Source organism: Ciconia boyciana, chromosome 1 (genome assembly GCF_034638445.1).
Source record: "Ciconia boyciana chromosome 1, ASM3463844v1, whole genome shotgun sequence".
Lineage (NCBI taxonomy): Eukaryota > Metazoa > Chordata > Aves > Ciconiiformes > Ciconiidae > Ciconia > Ciconia boyciana.
Genome location: NC_132934.1, coordinates 122,214,232 through 122,231,448, shown reverse-complemented (window position 1 = coordinate 122,231,448; position 17,217 = coordinate 122,214,232). Strand labels below are relative to the sequence as shown.

The 17,217-nt window shown below is 38.3% G+C and overlaps 1 protein-coding gene across 13 annotated transcripts in view; it reads right to left on the bottom strand.

Annotated features, from left to right (window-relative positions):
* Nucleotides 1-1,000: 1,000 nt before the first annotated feature.
* PKNOX1 (PBX/knotted 1 homeobox 1) overlaps nucleotides 1,001-17,217 on the bottom strand; it is a 52,119-nt gene continuing 35,902 nt past the window's right edge. For 7 of the 13 annotated variants that reach the window (XM_072847214.1, XM_072847171.1, XM_072847223.1 and 4 more), the window contains 4 exons: nucleotides 15,129-15,257; nucleotides 14,043-14,119; nucleotides 12,264-12,436; nucleotides 1,003-11,279 (listed from right to left, as the gene is read on the bottom strand). In XM_072847214.1, the coding sequence (XP_072703315.1) occupies nucleotides 11,068-11,279; nucleotides 12,264-12,436; nucleotides 14,043-14,119; nucleotides 15,129-15,257 (591 nt within the window). In that variant the 3' untranslated portion in view covers nucleotides 1,003-11,067. Of the gene's footprint in view, nucleotides 11,280-12,263; nucleotides 12,437-14,042; nucleotides 14,120-15,128; nucleotides 15,258-17,217 lie in introns of all 13 variants that reach the window. The other 6 variants (XM_072847232.1, XM_072847247.1, XM_072847239.1 and 3 more) reach the window with 2 other exon arrangements.

Below are 17,217 nucleotides of genomic sequence, written 5' to 3'. Positions count from 1 at the left end.
CGTCCCTGCCCTGTTCCCAGAGGACGTGTTTCTGTCACGGGGAAAGGGGTTTTACCCAGCGTCCCTTCCCCCTCTGCTCTTCTCCATTTGGTTGGAAAAAATCTCTTAGTTTTTAGTAAGGTTAAAGCTCACTGTCACCTCACAGACCAGACACCAGCATGAACGCAGCAGGGAGAGAGCAGCTCCCGTCTCAGCTGTTGCCGGGGTGGGGGAAAACAGCACCTACACCGACCGTACTCAACATCTGAGCATCCCGTGCTGCTGCTGAAGCCAGCAGCGCAAGAAATTCCTCCCATTATAGGTTTTAATTACATTGCTGTCCAGGTATTTCCAAATAGCTGAATAAATTCACATCCTGTATATGCTTGCAAGGTGTGAGTATTTTTAGTCCATGGGGTTAGCTCTCTCATCTGCCAAGCATTTAAGGCAATCAGAATGGGTTTGCAAGCATAGCAATTGGGTTTGCAAGCGTAGTGGTTGTTCGGAGGGAGTCACGAGTGATTTGGGCAGACTCCCTGTCACCTGGGGAGGGTGGTGGTCAGCTGAGGCTGTTTATTCTTTGTCAGGCATCTTATCTGTCCCACTGCTTCTCCCCCTTGTGTGACTGATAACCTTTGAACAGGAAAGAATGACTGACAGACAGCAATCCCTGAATAATATTGGTTTTGTGTGAATGCTCTTTATACAGGGTCAGCATAGGAACAATGAGGAGTTACTCTTCAAACAATCTGTGCAAAAAGTCCCCGCCAGCCCCTTTGCAAGCCGCCCGTTGGAGGTGGAGAACAGTTTCTTTGCCCTGCCACCATCTCTGATTTGAGGATAGCTTGCATCTCCAGCCTCTGCCTGGATGTCTCGCAGGATCTGTCTACATTTCATCACATTGAAATAAGAAGCTGCATTATGTTACTTTTTCCAAGAACAGCACCAGCACAGGGAGAAAAGAAAAAAAACCCTGCTCAAAGACAACGCACTGTTCAGTTGTCAGAATTTATTCACTTAAGTTTAACGTCTTGGTTTTTAGCATGCTTTATTTGAATGGGTGTTGTCCTGGACTCTCCAATATTAATCACACATGTGCTTGTCTATGTTTTGGACACAATATTGCTGGTACTGTCATTTATTTTTTTCCAGGTCAGATTTTCCCCATGATCTGGACATTGGCATAGTTTTGTGGCTACCCATTTGCATGGTCACTGTAACTTTGCATCACAACCAGGCACACGTTCGCAGGTAAGGAGCTGTACATGTTTCTTAAGTGCAAAGCAGTATACAAACTCTTGTGCGTCCCTAAACTAGCCCTGAAAATTGAGTCAAAAGCTGAAATTTGCAACTCCTAAAAAGAACTCATTTTACATATAGCGCAATCAAGTTGGGGGGGGTGGGGGGGTGGTGGTGTTTGTGTTCTTCAGTGTCCCATAACTTTGTAAAAGATCATTACTGCTGCTTAGTTATTTGTGGAACTGACAGGGCCTTTCTTCATTGTATTATTGATTTAATCATTGATTTAAACAGAACTATGTTTTGGGCATCAATCCTTTTAACATGCCCTCTTAGTTCCTGCCTCATGAGGCTGTCAAATATTAGGGTAAAATACTCATGAGTGAAAGCCCATTAGGAGGTGTCCTTTCAGCACAACTATACCCAGTGCCAAAGAGTTAAAGTGTTTGCCCATGTCCTCCTCCTTTCCTGACACCCTGCCAGAAGTGAATTCTTTCTGGGTAGTTCACCAAACAGCTTTAGCATCCCTGCTGCTCTGCTCCCCCCGTCTTCATCTGTAAAGCCCAGCTTTAGGAGTACAGCTGTCTGTCAGTTTGACTAGGTATTATGCTCTTAAATTATCAGAAATCCTGATCCTGTGGCAGGTTCTGCACTTGTGATTTCTGACCAGGATGACAGCAATGTGAGAGGTTTCCTACAGGATACCCTAATTCAACTAAACCGTACCCACTCAGTGTTGGTAATGGACTGACTACATCCCCCTAGAAAAACTTTTTCTTTAAAATTTGGGGGCAGGGAGAGAGGTAAAATTTGAAACTATCTTGTGAAGGTGTTCCTTATAGAAAATTTTAGGCGTATACAGTTGCCCTGACATGCCTGCTGGCGTGGCAACGATGCAACGTACTAACCAGTAAACGGCACAAGGATGAGAACTAAACTTGCACACACAAATGTGATTGGGTCAACATAAAAAGAAAAATATTATGAAGTAAAAGTTGACCTACACCAGGACATTGAGCTGAAGCAGATTTTTTAAATGCGACTTCTTCCCCTATCCCTTTGGTCCAGTATCACAGTGAAAAATCACAGAGGTAGCGTAGAAGAAACTGCAAACAATATTGCATGGTAATAAGAGAAGTCCTGATTGTTAGATGTTCTCTGCGTCACAAATAACAGCCTTTCCTTCTTCCATGTGGGGGGGCAGAGGGGACCGAAAATGTAGGTTTGGCATTTGAAACAGATGTCTTCTAGGAAGAGCAGAGGAGCTGACGCTTGGGTTATCTTGGTCAAAATCACAGAGCAGCAAGCAAGGGGCTGCACAAGAGGGATTTACTGGTCAGGAGTTTCAGGGCAAACTCAATATATGCACACTTGATGCAGTGTGTATTTTGCTTCCGAAATTTAAAACAGAAATGGATTTTTCTGACCATTTATTAAGTCTAATTTCTTTAAATTAAGGATTTGCATGATTTAAGGGGAGGGGGTTTGCATGTTTTCCCAAGATGTGCATATTTTGTGATACAGCGTATTAAAATATGCATTTCTATGCCTAAGACCTTTACTGGAACAAACGGAAACATTATAAAAAAGCACATCCGTGACAAAAATGACACACATTCATTTGGGAAAATAATGTACAAATTGTTTTAGGCCTAAAGTGATTTAGCTTCAACGTTGTGCATCTACACTGACAGCTTATTTTCAGTTACCATTCCGATACTGCGTTCATCGTAGCATCCACAACTCAGTTCTGTAAAGTTGTTGGGCTTTTCCCAGCAAAGCTGGCTTTGAATGTTGGAATGATTTGCGGAGCCATTATTCAACACTATTCAGAGTTGAAAAGCTCAAGTGACACAGAAAAGTCTAGGGCATGTAATCAAGGATTAATTGTTGCCAGCTTTCAAAGAAAGGAAAGAGGGGAGAAAAAAAAAAAAAGAACAGGAATGCAAAAACAGTTGTTTGAAAGCAGAATGAAGAATCTTGGAGGAAAATTATTATTTCCGTAGCTGCTTAAAGTGTCACTGCATTTACAAGTGAGTCAGGAGTAGTGCTTCCCCCAGCATGTGAAAAGCTGAAAAGGCAGCACAGGTATTATCTAAACCCCTCAAAATCTCTGAGTTTCATTTGATGATGCTTCTTAAAATTGTCAAGAGCTTTCAGGTCTCAGTCCAGCTATAGTACTGAGTTAAGAAAGTTAATCAGAATCAGCTGTGCAAAATAGTCCTTTTGTATATCAAAAAACCCAAACAAAGAAAAAACCCACCCTCTTGTTCCAATATAAAAATACAATGAGACACCAGTAACAGAAATATTCTCTCTCTCTCTCTCCCCATCCTGGCCTTAATTTGGATCTCACCCACGGAGCCATATATACTCCTAAGTATCTTAGAAAAATCAGTACCTGTGCAGTAATGGATTTTGCTTACGTAATCACACATGTAGTTAAGTCCCCTTGCCTTTCCTGTGTGCTAGCCTCTGCTGAAAGTAAGTGGTCTAAATCTTAAAGACCAAACAAGGTTATAAACTGAGCTATGCAGAAATGCACAGTAAACATAATGTGATGAACGTTTAGACACGAAGGAGAGTGTCTGCAGTTTGTAGCTCATACTGAAGGGGGGGGGCACAGCAAAAATGGCATATAAGTCAATCACTAGTTTCTGAAGTATGATCTGCATATTATTCACAACTATTAAAAATCTAAGTTTAAAAATGCTTGGATCTTAAACTTAAAAAGTGGGCTAGGAATAATGGTCAGGAATAGGTCCAAGGGCCTAATCTTCTGATTTACACTAGTAGCGACACAAAAGTCCAAAGACCAACAGGGATTATAAATATCCATAGGAGATTTTCCCTGATTATTTCATAAACTCTAGATCACATCTTAGTTGCATGAGGAAGACAAACCGAACCTACAAAGGTCACATTGCTTTCAGCTTTTAGTAGGGTGTCCAAACGGTGGTTTGCAATTTCATTTTGTTTTTTAAATACAACACAGGCTTAATCCTGCATACCTTGCACACTCTGTACTTGCATGAATTTAAATACGGATTTTGAATAAATAATACAGTACCTAGGATGTGTCCCAACCTTATCTGTTACTTTGTGCAGAATCCTCATCTTACACTGCAGGTAGAGTCGGGTTTATTTTCCCTCGTTTTAGCATTGAGGATATTGCTCTGGTTTTCTACAAAGAGGGGTAATTAGAAACAGCCCTAAGCTACACACTAAAGGATTACTGTTTTGTGAACAGGTGCTCCACAAAAGCAAACAGGTTCATCGGTTGCTTATGACTATGCTTCTAACTCCTCTAACCCTTCTTGAAGAAGGGGATTCACCTCTCAGGGGAATTTGAAACCAATGGACTAGGGACACGATATCCTGGACATAACGTAGGTGAAATAATCTGCTTTACAGGGGTTTTTTTTGGTTTGGTGGTTTGGTTGGTTTTTTACTCTCTTCAGATTAAGGGAAAAATTGCTCCCTGGCAGCAGTGGAGTTTAACTCCTGGTGATACCATTGGAAATAGTTTTTCCTCAGGTGCTCTTTTAACGTCAGACAAAGCAATGATGAAATACTCCTGTGTCTAGAACACATACTACTCAGTTAATCACAGATTAACCCTTTAAAATCAAAATATGATTCAAAATCCCTGGGGACATGTTCTGGCCTAAGTCAAAAGCTGTAAAGCTTTGGCATGGCATCACGAGGCTGTACCAGCTCCAGCCAGCACCGTCACGCACGGGACCCCTTCAGCCAGGTGTGCTGGGCTCAGGGCTGTACTGTCTGGGGATCGCACTTGGATGTCACTGAGCCAGATGCTGGGGAAGCAAGAGTAGGAATAAATAATGCTTCAGTGCTAAGCAGAAGTACATCTTCTCTTCAGAGCACCCATGTCTGCCTGCATCTTTGCGCATAAGACTCATACACGCTGGATGAAACAAGTCTGAGTTTCTTGCTAGAGAGGAATCGCTATCTTGTAATAAAAAGGCTGCTCATTTCCTGAAGATTTCTGATCTAGTAGAACATGGTAATTTTGCAAGAGCATTACAGCCTATCTGGCTAAACAAGTTAACACATGGGACTTGCACAAGGGGAAGTCTTTTGAAATAAGTCACTGCCATATATGCTTGGAACCATTACTGAAAGTTTGATGTCCATGCCATTTTAATTAACAATTTTGAAACAACAACAAAAAAAAAAAAACCCAAAGTCACACACATTATGGACTATTTACCTGCTAATTCTTTCTTTCATCGAAGCTGCTCCTGCATGACAAACGCATAATAAAAATCCCCCATACTGGTAAGAACTAGTAAACATTTTTCTTTTGCATAAACAAGAAAACTCAAACAAATAAAAAGGCCGAGAATTGTCCCTAGCCAAGAACTGGTTAACTAGTTTGAAACTATGCTCAAGATTTCTTGAAAACATATTTGTCTTTCAGCCAAACAATACTGTTAAAGTAACGCAAATGCTTTGCTTTAAAAATATGCTTTTTCAGTTCACTGAGAACAGCAGCGTAAAAATAAATCATCCACAAAGCATATTCTGATTTTTAATTTTATCCCTTGACAGATCAGTTGCTTCAAAATCCCTTAACAACCAAGGAAAAAAAAAGTGACAAGGTTCACATTTTAGAGATTGTCGATTGTATAGACCAAATGTTGCTAACCCATGGAAAGATTTATGGGCAACTTCTGTCACGACCTGAAAACACTGGATTCTATTAACACAAAGTCAGTATCTTTATAGTAGTCTACAAGGTTGGTAAGGCATTTCACTGCTTTCTCGCACCTTGCTTTTCTCTGGCAAAAACAGCTGTGATCACTCAGCAGGTCCTAAAGAACTAAGTCACAGAAAAGGAACAGATTTTATATCTCCAGGTGACAAGAATGAACAAATAACATGATTTGGGCAATCACTTAAAAGCACATTAGTGCCAATTTCACTACACTTTACACTGGCTGATCAAGTTACTTTAGGAGTTAAAAAATAAACAACCCAAAACCTATTTGAAGGAGGTTAGCCAGCCAAGGGTGGGGGGGAAGGAACCCACACTGAGTCTGACAAAACCAACCTGCTTTACTGTTCAGTGCAGCTGAACAGTAAAGAGCAAAGTGTATTCAGCACAAGGCCGATGATTTGAGCATTTGCACACTACAATTAAACCTGCATTTTCATGGATATGCTCTGTTTTTAGGAGGTGGTGAGAGTTTGAATTTATTATTAGGAAACCAAAACATTTCACTTAATTGTTTAACATGCGAGACTTTCATGAGGGAATTAAGGTTAGTTACATTTCCAACAGGATTTCAAAACTACATTTTGCCTATTCAACTCTAAAAACTAAGCTGAATAGAAGCCTGAAAGGTTTAAAAGACTAATCAAAGTAACAGAAGTCAGAAAGACAATAACAATACAGCACCTAAAAATGGGTAATTCACACATTTTTGACATTTATGTCTTGCATAGACAAGTACTTATTAATTTTTTTTTCCTCCCAGGACGACTCAGCTTCAGAAAATAAATCTTAAATCAACTTTAATTACAATTGAATGCATGTGTTCCAATTTTTCAAAATACCAGGGTGTTTTCTGAGTTTCTGTTTGTTTGTTTTAAGTGCTACAAGTCTAATGGTTTTATGAAACTATCATCCCTTGGAAAGGCTTTGTTTCATCCTTTGGGCTGTCAAGTGCATAAAGTCAGGAAGCTGAATTGCCTTCTAATTCTTTCTCCATGTGATTAGAGAAACAAATAGATATATTATTCATGCATTAAGTCTTTGTGGCTCTACTCCACTAGAATATCCATAAACCAAGCTACTCTGAAAGCGCAGGAACTGGGAACTCTAATTCCTCAGTGTAGGTCTGCCTTCTGGCCATATTTTGAACATGAAAACAACACATGGTGCACACCAGGTGTGTAACACAAATTCCTGCCCTTCCAAGCCCTTCCTCCACACCCTCGTTTCCACTGGAAGAAAACCTAGGTATGGAAGCAAGATAAAGTTGGAGGGCTCTCCAAAAGGTTCCCAGTAGTGATCAGGGACCAGAACAAGGAACCAATTCTCTTGCAGGTAAATGCAGCCCGACAGGCAGCCTCACGGAGTTTCCCTGAGGTCAGCAGGACTCCACTTTGACCCAATATCCAGATCTAGGAAACTCTCTGCAGAGCCAGAGCCCTGCCTGTCGATTCTAAATGCTTTCCAATATGATTATTTCTTTGGAACAGTCATTTAAAAATATCCTGATCAATTTGGAATTGATTTACTGAAACACAATGTTTCTAAAGTCAAAGAACAACAGGAAATTGCCTTGCCTGTTACAGAAATCTTGGAAAAATTGGACTGAGAACCCTGTTTTGGGTTAGTGATCTAGATTATGTTGAAAAAAACTTAAAAGTTTCAATAATTATAACTACAGAAGAATTACATTGATTTTAAAAACAATTAGTTCTATTGGATACGAACATGACTTTAATTGGGGGCAGGAGGCAGAATTATACATGGGTTTAAAGTTAGGTCCCCTAAAAAGACTTTTTAACTAATGTAAATGTGTACCTTTCCTGAACAGTGATGCTTTGCTTAAACCAGCAATCTTTCTTACACTCAAAAAAAGGAAGGACACTGCTTTTTTTTTTTTTAAATCATGAAAAGAAAAAGCACTTCTGTGCAGTTCATACCTGCTACAGAATTCTCACTGAATTAAAAGACAAGGTTTGAGTTCCATATGTTAAGCAATGCCTTTGATTATATTGGTGAATTCTCTTCAGTTTTAGGAATTCACGTCCCTATGTTTTTACGTTTCTAATTTGACAGTAAAACTATTACATATTCCCCCTTTCACAGTAAATTCTGTCAACTTCACTTTCCAGGTACTGATAAACTAGCTGAAGACAAGGTCGCAAACGCTTCATAAGAATAAAAAACTTTGGCTGCCCATAAGGTGGGGCGAATAAAAACGCTAACCAGGTAATGGTTGCTTTCTGAAAAATAAGCTTTCAGAAGTTTGCAAACCCTGATGCCTGGTTATTTCCAATTGAGTTCCAAGTGGCACATAAACTACATATTCCTGAACCCTCTTCCAGCTAGCTGTATAGATATTAAATTGTTTTAATACCCTCTCTCTTTTTAAGATCTTGGTTCTCATAGTTTTCAATGTAGGCAAATGCCCATTGCCGCATTACCTCCAAACCACAGAAGTTCTCTCGCCCATTTTGGTTTACCCTTCCCTTCACTGCTGGCTTCTTGCTACCCCAACAGATCTGCCGGCTGAGCTGCTTCCTAGACTACCTCAAAGCAGGCTGGGGAAAGCTCTGCTGGTAGGTCTGGGGCAGCAATGACTGGTCAGGGAGGGAAAGGAGATAGTGAGAAATGGCCTGTTCCTCCAGCATAGGTTGATTTGGAAAAGCACGTATTTTTCCATAGGCCTGTACACGCTGAGAAGTAGACTATTCATCTGCCTGTGTCCTAGAAGTACAAGGATTAACGCACTATTAAATATGAACAAGGGTAGCTGAATAAAAACCCCAACAAACCAACAAATATAACCTACTATATAATGGAAACTGTGGGGGTGATGAAGAATTTATGGAGTTAAATAAAAAACAACTAAAAAGAAAAATACAGAATCCGTGTGTCTGTTCTAGTCATCTCAGGTATCCTTTGCAGGAGCAGTAGGTTGAATGTTTCCAAAGGAGCATGATTTGTACGTGATATTTGTCTTTTAAAATGTTTTGGCATCAAACTGGATTTCACAATAGCCTTTGAGACAGTTATGCCGTGTCAAATCTTTCCTAATTAAATCTTTCATTATTCATTTACTATGCTCTTTAAAAAACATGGCACATTAGTGCCAAAGCAGAGAAGTTAGAAAAAACCAAATTCTGTAGAAGTTACCACTCCAGCTGGAGTAGATCATTACAGCATTTGAACTAAGAAGCAAGATCCTCAGCCAGGAATAAGCGAAAGCCATAGCAGAAACATCACTTGTGTTGACTAAAACCCAATGCAAATTCTTCAAAATAGCTACTAGTCATTGAAAACTAGTATTACTCTCCATGTATGTATGCCAATGCTACTGACATTTCTTCCTGAAGTTTTTCTTCATACCAACTTACACTTGCCTTGGAAGACAATCTTTAAAGACCCACTTCCAATCATTTAAGCATGTCAAAAAGTACATGTGTTAATCCTGTTGAAATCAATGCGACCTAAGCATAAGCCTGAGTGTTTTGTGAAGCAGAAATGAAGTATTCAATTAAATATCTGCATCTGTCAAAGGGCTTTGTTCAAATAAAATGTCTAAAGATTCTAAAAGCTAACATCATCTTCCCTGTCACGTTAAAAATGTAACTAGATTTGGTCTAAATAAGAAGGAAGTTTTGGCTTTGATCTAACCCAACATTGTGACAAATGGACAGGGGGGGAAGGAGGATGTTGATCTCACCATGAGACTCTTCGAGCCTGTTATTTGTAGTAAACAACAGGAAATACAAAGTTCCAAAAGTAAGTGTTCATGGATAGACACACACAGACTCCAAACTTTGGGAAAAACAAATGAATTGTTACCACAAAAAAAAGTGTTTTCATCACTAGCTCTTAGTTTTTAAATGGCACACAAGGATTTTCTACTCTAATAAAGCCTGCTGTATATTCTGGTAGTAACCTTCAGATTTGAAGAAATTTTATATAAAGCCATAAGTTATATTTCTTTTTGTATTAGGGGAAAATATTTCAAATGCAATAAAATAGCAGAGTGATAGCAGAATTCATGACTGTGTAGTAGGCAACTTTTCATTTTTCAGATTCAGTTGTACAAACTATAAACTGTTAAATTTTTCTAATAACTGGAAAAATTGTGGGTATTTGAATTTACTTACCTGAATATTCATTTAGCAAATATCTTCAGATACAAGTCTAGATACAGAGTTAAGGTAATTTGAATATTAGTTTACACATAATATAAATCAATGTTTGACAATATCAAAATCCCATCAAACAGTGGGTCCTTCTTATGCTATTATCAAATATAGTATATCACTGTGGGATAGCTGAGAATCACAGAATGCTAGCGTAGGCTTGTTTATTAAATCTGGTCAGTTTTCAGACCTTCCAAATAGGAATACTAAACATTTATTTTTCCTCTCTGGAAATTCTTTTTTTTTTTTTTTTTTTCCTCCTGCTTAATACAGTCGTCATCCCAATTCCTAGTGAATTTATAAAAATATTTTTTATCCAATAACCCCGGCAAGGTAAAAATAGGAGTTTTTATAGCAAATGATAAACAGGCTCACGGACTATGAGAGAAACTAAACTTATTTAAATTGCCATACATTCGCTACTGAATCACACATCAACATTTTCTTTTTATGTGTGTTGCTGTCCACCTCAGACTAGCAGTTTTTAAGGTGCAGAAGCATCTTTCAAATATATGCATCTAACTTAATGATTAAGTTCCACACACTAGTGTCACATGCTTTAAATTTACATCACCTGCCCATCAAGAGCTGTGTTAAATAACAGCACTAATTGAAACTGCATAATTCTTTAGAAATTGCAGCACTTCCAATTCATAGAACAAAGGGGTGCTTATGTGGTTCTTTATATTACTAGATATAATTTTCTGAAATAAGAAATGAAAAAAAAACCAAACACATTTGAAAGAAGTTGCTGCACCTGCAAAAACACTCTTTAAGCTTACTATGAAATACAAAAAAGTGCACCCTTCTATATCTACATATAAAACATATTAGAAATAAAACTTGTGTAAAATGTTTGCTGTGCAAACTATAAAAACAGTCAGTCAGTCCATTCTTTTTCCTAAACATTTTGTCACACTCTCTTTCTTCCTACTGCAGAGAATCGCTGTTATCCAAGACCAGCCCACTGATATTTGTTGTTGAGAGATCTCCTCCATCATCTTCACCGCTGTCTACAGACTCATCCTCACTTTGCCCTGCCATCATAACTTGCTGAACAGCCAAAGTAGCGCCATCGGATGACAAAGACTGGAGACTGTCTACATTCATGTTGACTGGAGCTGTAATTGTTACAACAGCACCTGCAGAAGCACAATCATAGTACTTTAGCATCTTTCTTGGTTTCTAATTTTAAGTAATACATATTTATATATAACAGAGTTTGTTTCTAATCAACAGGAAGAAAACCTAAGGAACTAAATTAAAATAAAAGCTATACAGGTTGTCAAACACTTAAAGATCAGGAAATGCCAGAATTAAGTTGGCCAGGAATCTTAAACTTAGCTGTGTTATGGACACCCATTACAGCAATTCTCCAATCAAGTCATCACAAGACCATTTCTGCAAAGTATTCCAGCTTAATTCATTGCAAAAAAAATGGGAGTGTTCATAGAGATTCAAGGTGACTTCAATGGATAAAGCTGTTGTCCGATCCAGCAGAGGCTGAGGGAAAAGTTGCTACAAACTGGAAAGGAATAAAGCAGCAGGCGGCAGGACAGAAAGGATGGTCCTGAGATTAAAGCAGTTATTTATCTTTCTTAAATTGAGTCTATTTGTTTGATCTGATGCAGAGGAAGTTACTTCAGACAAAGCCTTTGGAGGCTCTATTACATTTCTCTGCTTCTCAATGTTCAACTTGAAACACGAGGCATATATAGAATTGCAGATGCTCAGTCCCTCTAGCAATAGTGAAAGGAATGTGAACAGGATGGGGAGTCATGAAACTGAAATTGCAGTCCAATACTGCTAATCAAACAGAATGCTACTGACATGCATACACATACTGAGAGAACTTAACTGCACATCTAACCTTTGTTCTGTTGTTTTGTAACTCTTGAAACAAAAGCAACAATCTCTCAACATAAATTCCAATAGAATACCCCCCCAAAACACAGAATTTTTAAAGAGGGAAAACCTGACACATTTCTGTTATGTTTTTTCAGACTAAAAACACATTTATACTGAAATACCAAGAAGGTCTCCTCCCCCCAAAGGCATCAAACCCTTCATTTCCCTGTTACAGAGGAATTAACTTTATTATCTGTGGTTTAGCCAGTTGTCCTTACCATCTGACATCGTGAGCTCGTTAGATTGCTGCTGAGCAACTCCTGAGGCAATGGAGTCAGGCCAGAACCTCTGAACCGGTCGGTTCTGAGCTGTTTTCTTCTTTGTTTTTGGAGTTTCAGAACAACTGGAATCCAGCATCGGCTGAAGAATTCGCCTTCTAGCATTGATAAACCTAAACACAATCAAAGGCAGGGAGTACTTATGACCAGTTGTCTGCAAATTCTCTCTCTCTCTGATTCACAAAGTATGCAGCGTGGAAAAAAAAAAAATTAGGAATATAAAATCTTCTCCATACCAGCTTGGCTTGACTTTTTTTTTTAAACGTGTAAAACTGCTCCTAGAACACTGGCATCCTTTGATTTTGGCAAACTAGCTAAGAAAGTACTTCTACCATTTTGCTGCTAGCAGCATTTTTTCCCCCACCTCAGAAGGGGAAATTCTACAGACAGCATGACAGATGTACATTTCAAGATCTTATTAAAAAATAAGCACCAGAAAACTTGCTGACAGCACAGCTCAGAAAGCTGATACTCCTCTCATTAGGACTCACCTAAAATCTAGCTCCTGCCTAACCTAGTTTGTTTGGTCTGGTTTCATTTACTTCCTTAAGCTCCTGCACTACTTATTTTATAGACTCCCTGGCTTTCCAAGGTCTGGTTCCTGATCCAGGAGACAATAGCAAACACATTTTTCAGATCTTTTCCCAATTCCTTTTCGTTCCCTGACTTTCACTTGTTTACTTTAACATGCTAATTGCTGCCCTTCCCCTTCTGCTAGTGAACAAGAAAATACTTAAACGCCATCTCACTTAGCTACCAGCAGTTAACTGAATCAATTTCAACGTAGCTTAGCTGTGGCAAGGAGCTGTGACTGAGGATAGCATCCCTTGCTAAATCTGACAAAACACATCCAGGACCCATCTTTACTTGCAATGGAAGGAAGTAGGGTGCAGCTGGCAGGTCCACATGGTGTAATGCAATCCTTTGCAGAGACATTAGTTGGATCCCAGTACCATAGAGCTCCATTACTACCATGTCACACAGGCATAGTTCCACTGTTTCACTTTTAGGAACTAGTGTACTGCCACTATCTTGAGTATTTCCCCACTGGACCCCTCTACAGCCATGCAGCCAGTGTCATCTTTGAAATCTGGGGAAGATCCCTGTTGGACCAATACCACAAGCAGAATAGGATGCATGTCAGCAGCCTTACTCCTCTCTTCTGCAGAGGCAGGTGTATTATCTTAAACCCTTACTGATGATAAGACATGCTAAAACATGTTGAACCATGAACTAGAGTAGCTGAGGTACTGACACTCTCCATTCAGAGATCACTGCTCAGAGGATAGCATCCTTTGATATGAGAGCAGAATGAGTATCTGTTGGCAGTAACTTCTTAAACATTTGCAACCATGATTACCAGAGAACACGTTTCAGAGCTTCAGGTCACTAAACAGCTTTAAACTTCAATTTCTTTACTTTCAGAAGAGACATGAGAATACTTCCATCTCTTTCAGCGATAGAATAGAATGTAATTCCTTAATATTGCAAAGTTTTCTGGAGGCCTTACATAATTTAAATGGCACAAGTATTATTATACCTCACTATAAAATACGCTTGTGTATTAGTGCATAATTCTTGTATTTTTATACATATTTTGTAACACATATAGAACAGTAAGTTCAACTCCAGATGTCCAAGCTATACTCTTAACAATTTCTCTATGTTGTAAGCATGTGGAGACAAGGACAGACATTAAGTAAGAGTTTTTGCTCTTACCAATTGTTAACCTGGAGTAGTGTCAGATTTGTTTGTGCTGCAATCTGTTTCTTCTCATCCTCTGTTGGATATGGATGCTAAACAGGACAAAAAAGCAAACAAAAAAGGCATAAGCTTGTTTCATCTCCTCATCAAAAATAAGGACTCCTTTATTACAACTGATTAAAGCTGCTAGATTAAGACGGACTAGTTAAAAAACAAGCTTTAGAAACCTCACAAACTTTTATAGATAAAAATCATTTAACAAAGAATGCTTTACTACACAAAACTGATTTTATTCTTGAAAGTGAATATGACACCATTAAACTGCTGATGTGTAATTCAGAAGAAAAAGCTTCTCATGGCTGACAGTCTTTATTAAACAGTGTGACCCCTGGGCAACACAGCATGTGATAAGATCTGATTAGTTATGCTGTCTAAAGGCAATGTCATATGAGAGTACTGACAAGCATTTTCTAGTTAAATAAAGCTACTCTGAACTAAAAGGATGAAGACTGTGTACATAACATAAGAAGCACACATGCAGTTTCCCTGTATCATTTGTCTGTTGTAAAATAATTGTGAAAGACAAAATATCAGTCAACTAAACATTGTGATATAACTTGAGACCCATTTATCCTTTCAGGATAAGTATTTATGCAAAGGAAAGACATTCTATTGAAAGCACAAGTAGATAGTGACACAGTTGGTACACATTAGAAAGATTGTTGGAAAGGAGATAAAGCCAGAAAAATCGACATTCTCTACAAAAAGACGCCACAAAACACAGATGGAACTATTTTTCCTTGTGCCATGAACCAGGGTGTAGAGAGCGTTAAGTTCTCAACACAATGAAATGAAGAAAGATCCCTTTTAACAATGTTTATTGAGATCATGAGGTACAAATGTAACATACTTATTAAAACAATAATAAAATCAACTGACATTAGACTGTGGAACTACTCCAAATGACTTCAGGGAAAACTGAACTGAGATTACACAAATGACAACAGAATAAATTCACGTTCTTTATGAAGCAAAATCACAAGAGACCGCATAAAAGAGTTACATAAAAACCTGTGACTCCTAATCATGTTCAGTCCTTACCCCTATGTGCTGAAAAAGCCAAGATCTCATCACATTTGTAGCGTGCTTGGGAAGAACTCCTCTTTTATTTTTTGATGAGCCATCATCTTGATGCAAGATGCCTAGATCTTGGTTTAATTGCAACTGAAGCTGCACATATAATTTTAGAAGAAATAAGGCAGTTAACATAATAATAGCAGTATTCTGTATCAATGTATGAACAAGTCATTTATAGAAGGAATGAAAAGAAATTAGGCTTGAGGTATGCCGATTATAGAAAGCTACTTTATTTGCTAAGGAAGACTTAAAATAGCAGCTCTCCTACAACAGCATTCCAAAACGTCTTTGTCCAGAGAAAATGCTGTATTGGATTTCTACAGTTTTCTCATTTTACGTAACTTCTGTTTTAAGAATTACAGGTGTTATCAGGCTGTGTATGTGATCTTGTGGCAATAGCCAAATGCTGATTTACTATAATTTAGAATAAAATCCACCTATATAGATACATGTCAGGTTAATGATCCTCTGTACTAATCTACACTACCCTAGGGATCTGATTGCCTTGTCACCCTATGTAGTCATTTGCACATGTGAAGAGCAATTTAAAAACACAGTGCTGAATATACTCACTGTGTGCAAACATAAACAACTATGTAAGCTGTAAAATAGTACTGATCTAAGACTTAAATGAAGGACTTAAAGTAAAATTAATTATTATTCTAGAGTTGCAAATAAAGATGCTAAAGGTCCTGCTAAATAAATGCATCTAAATTCTCAAAGAGCAAGAAGATATATACGATAGAACCCTTAATTCACTTTACAACACTCTTACTATTTTCCTAAAGGTTCATATTTATTTCTCACTTTTGCTTTCTTTTTCACTTCCTATGGATACATCAAATCATTTGCACATCGGTTATCTGAACATTAGGGAATACAGTCTTAAGTGCCTATGCAGAGATAAGAAGAAACAGCATATAAATTGCATGAGAGATTATATTTCAGACAATTGTAACTGAAATCATTCTAAATCAGGTTTTTCAGACAATATGGAGCTATTTCTTCAAGCCAGTTATTATGTCTATGTCCTGTATGAAACAAGTTTTAAACGAGGTCTAAGCTATCAAATTACAACAAATACATATTTAGAGCATACTTTTATTTCCAAAATAATGTTTTGCATTCTCAATAATCTGCTTGTATATGGAGGCTTCATAATGAACTTGCAATAGCTTTCCCCCAGTATTTTTCCCCTACCTCCACAGCATTCTGAAACACTGAAAAAGAAGAATCTGAAGAAGGATTTCCTACGGGTGACAAGGAATACAAGTCCGAACCTATGTATAAGTGGGTTTGGAGATTCCAACTAACATCAAGAGTAGCCACACATATCTATATAGAAGGTCATGTCCTTTTTTTGTTTATTTTTTTTTCCATCAGAGGTATAAAAAGCATTTTTCTTCAAAACCACTTCAGTCTAGGAGAGTAATTTTACACATTTCTTTCTGAAAGGTATCTGAGGACAGAACTGCATGCATTCTAGGGAAGAATATGGGCAAGTACACGCATGCTACTGCCAATAAAAAGACAGTAAGAATACACTAAGCATACTTTTTCAGTTGGAAGGTTAGAAGAAGGAAGGAGAGAAGACAGTGAGTCAGTGATTACCAACAGATTTTATGCTGTGGAGATGGTAGCTCCTCATTCACATTTTTAATCAACTCCGGATTCCTGGAAGATTTGATTTACCACTTCCTGCTCCAAGAGAAAGCTAGCAAGGTTTTCTGTAACTGAAGATGGCTTAGTTTTCCTGTTTCCTTTTCCTTAGTTGTTTCTTTGAGCTCTCCAGATCCAACTCTTAAGAGCCTCCCCAAAAAAGAGTGCTGGCCCTTACCTTTTAGGGTATGATATAATGAGCCCAATGTGAGGATCTCCCATAGTCTCAACTGAGCATTTTGAAGGTTTTATGGCAAAATGCTTCTCAACATACATAAATTCTGAAATACATACAGTTTCACAGTACTAGTGGTTGCCATCGTGATAAAAAGTCAAATTTCTGACAGCAGCAGTGTGGCACCATAATGCAATATAGTAAGTCTATCCAGCCATA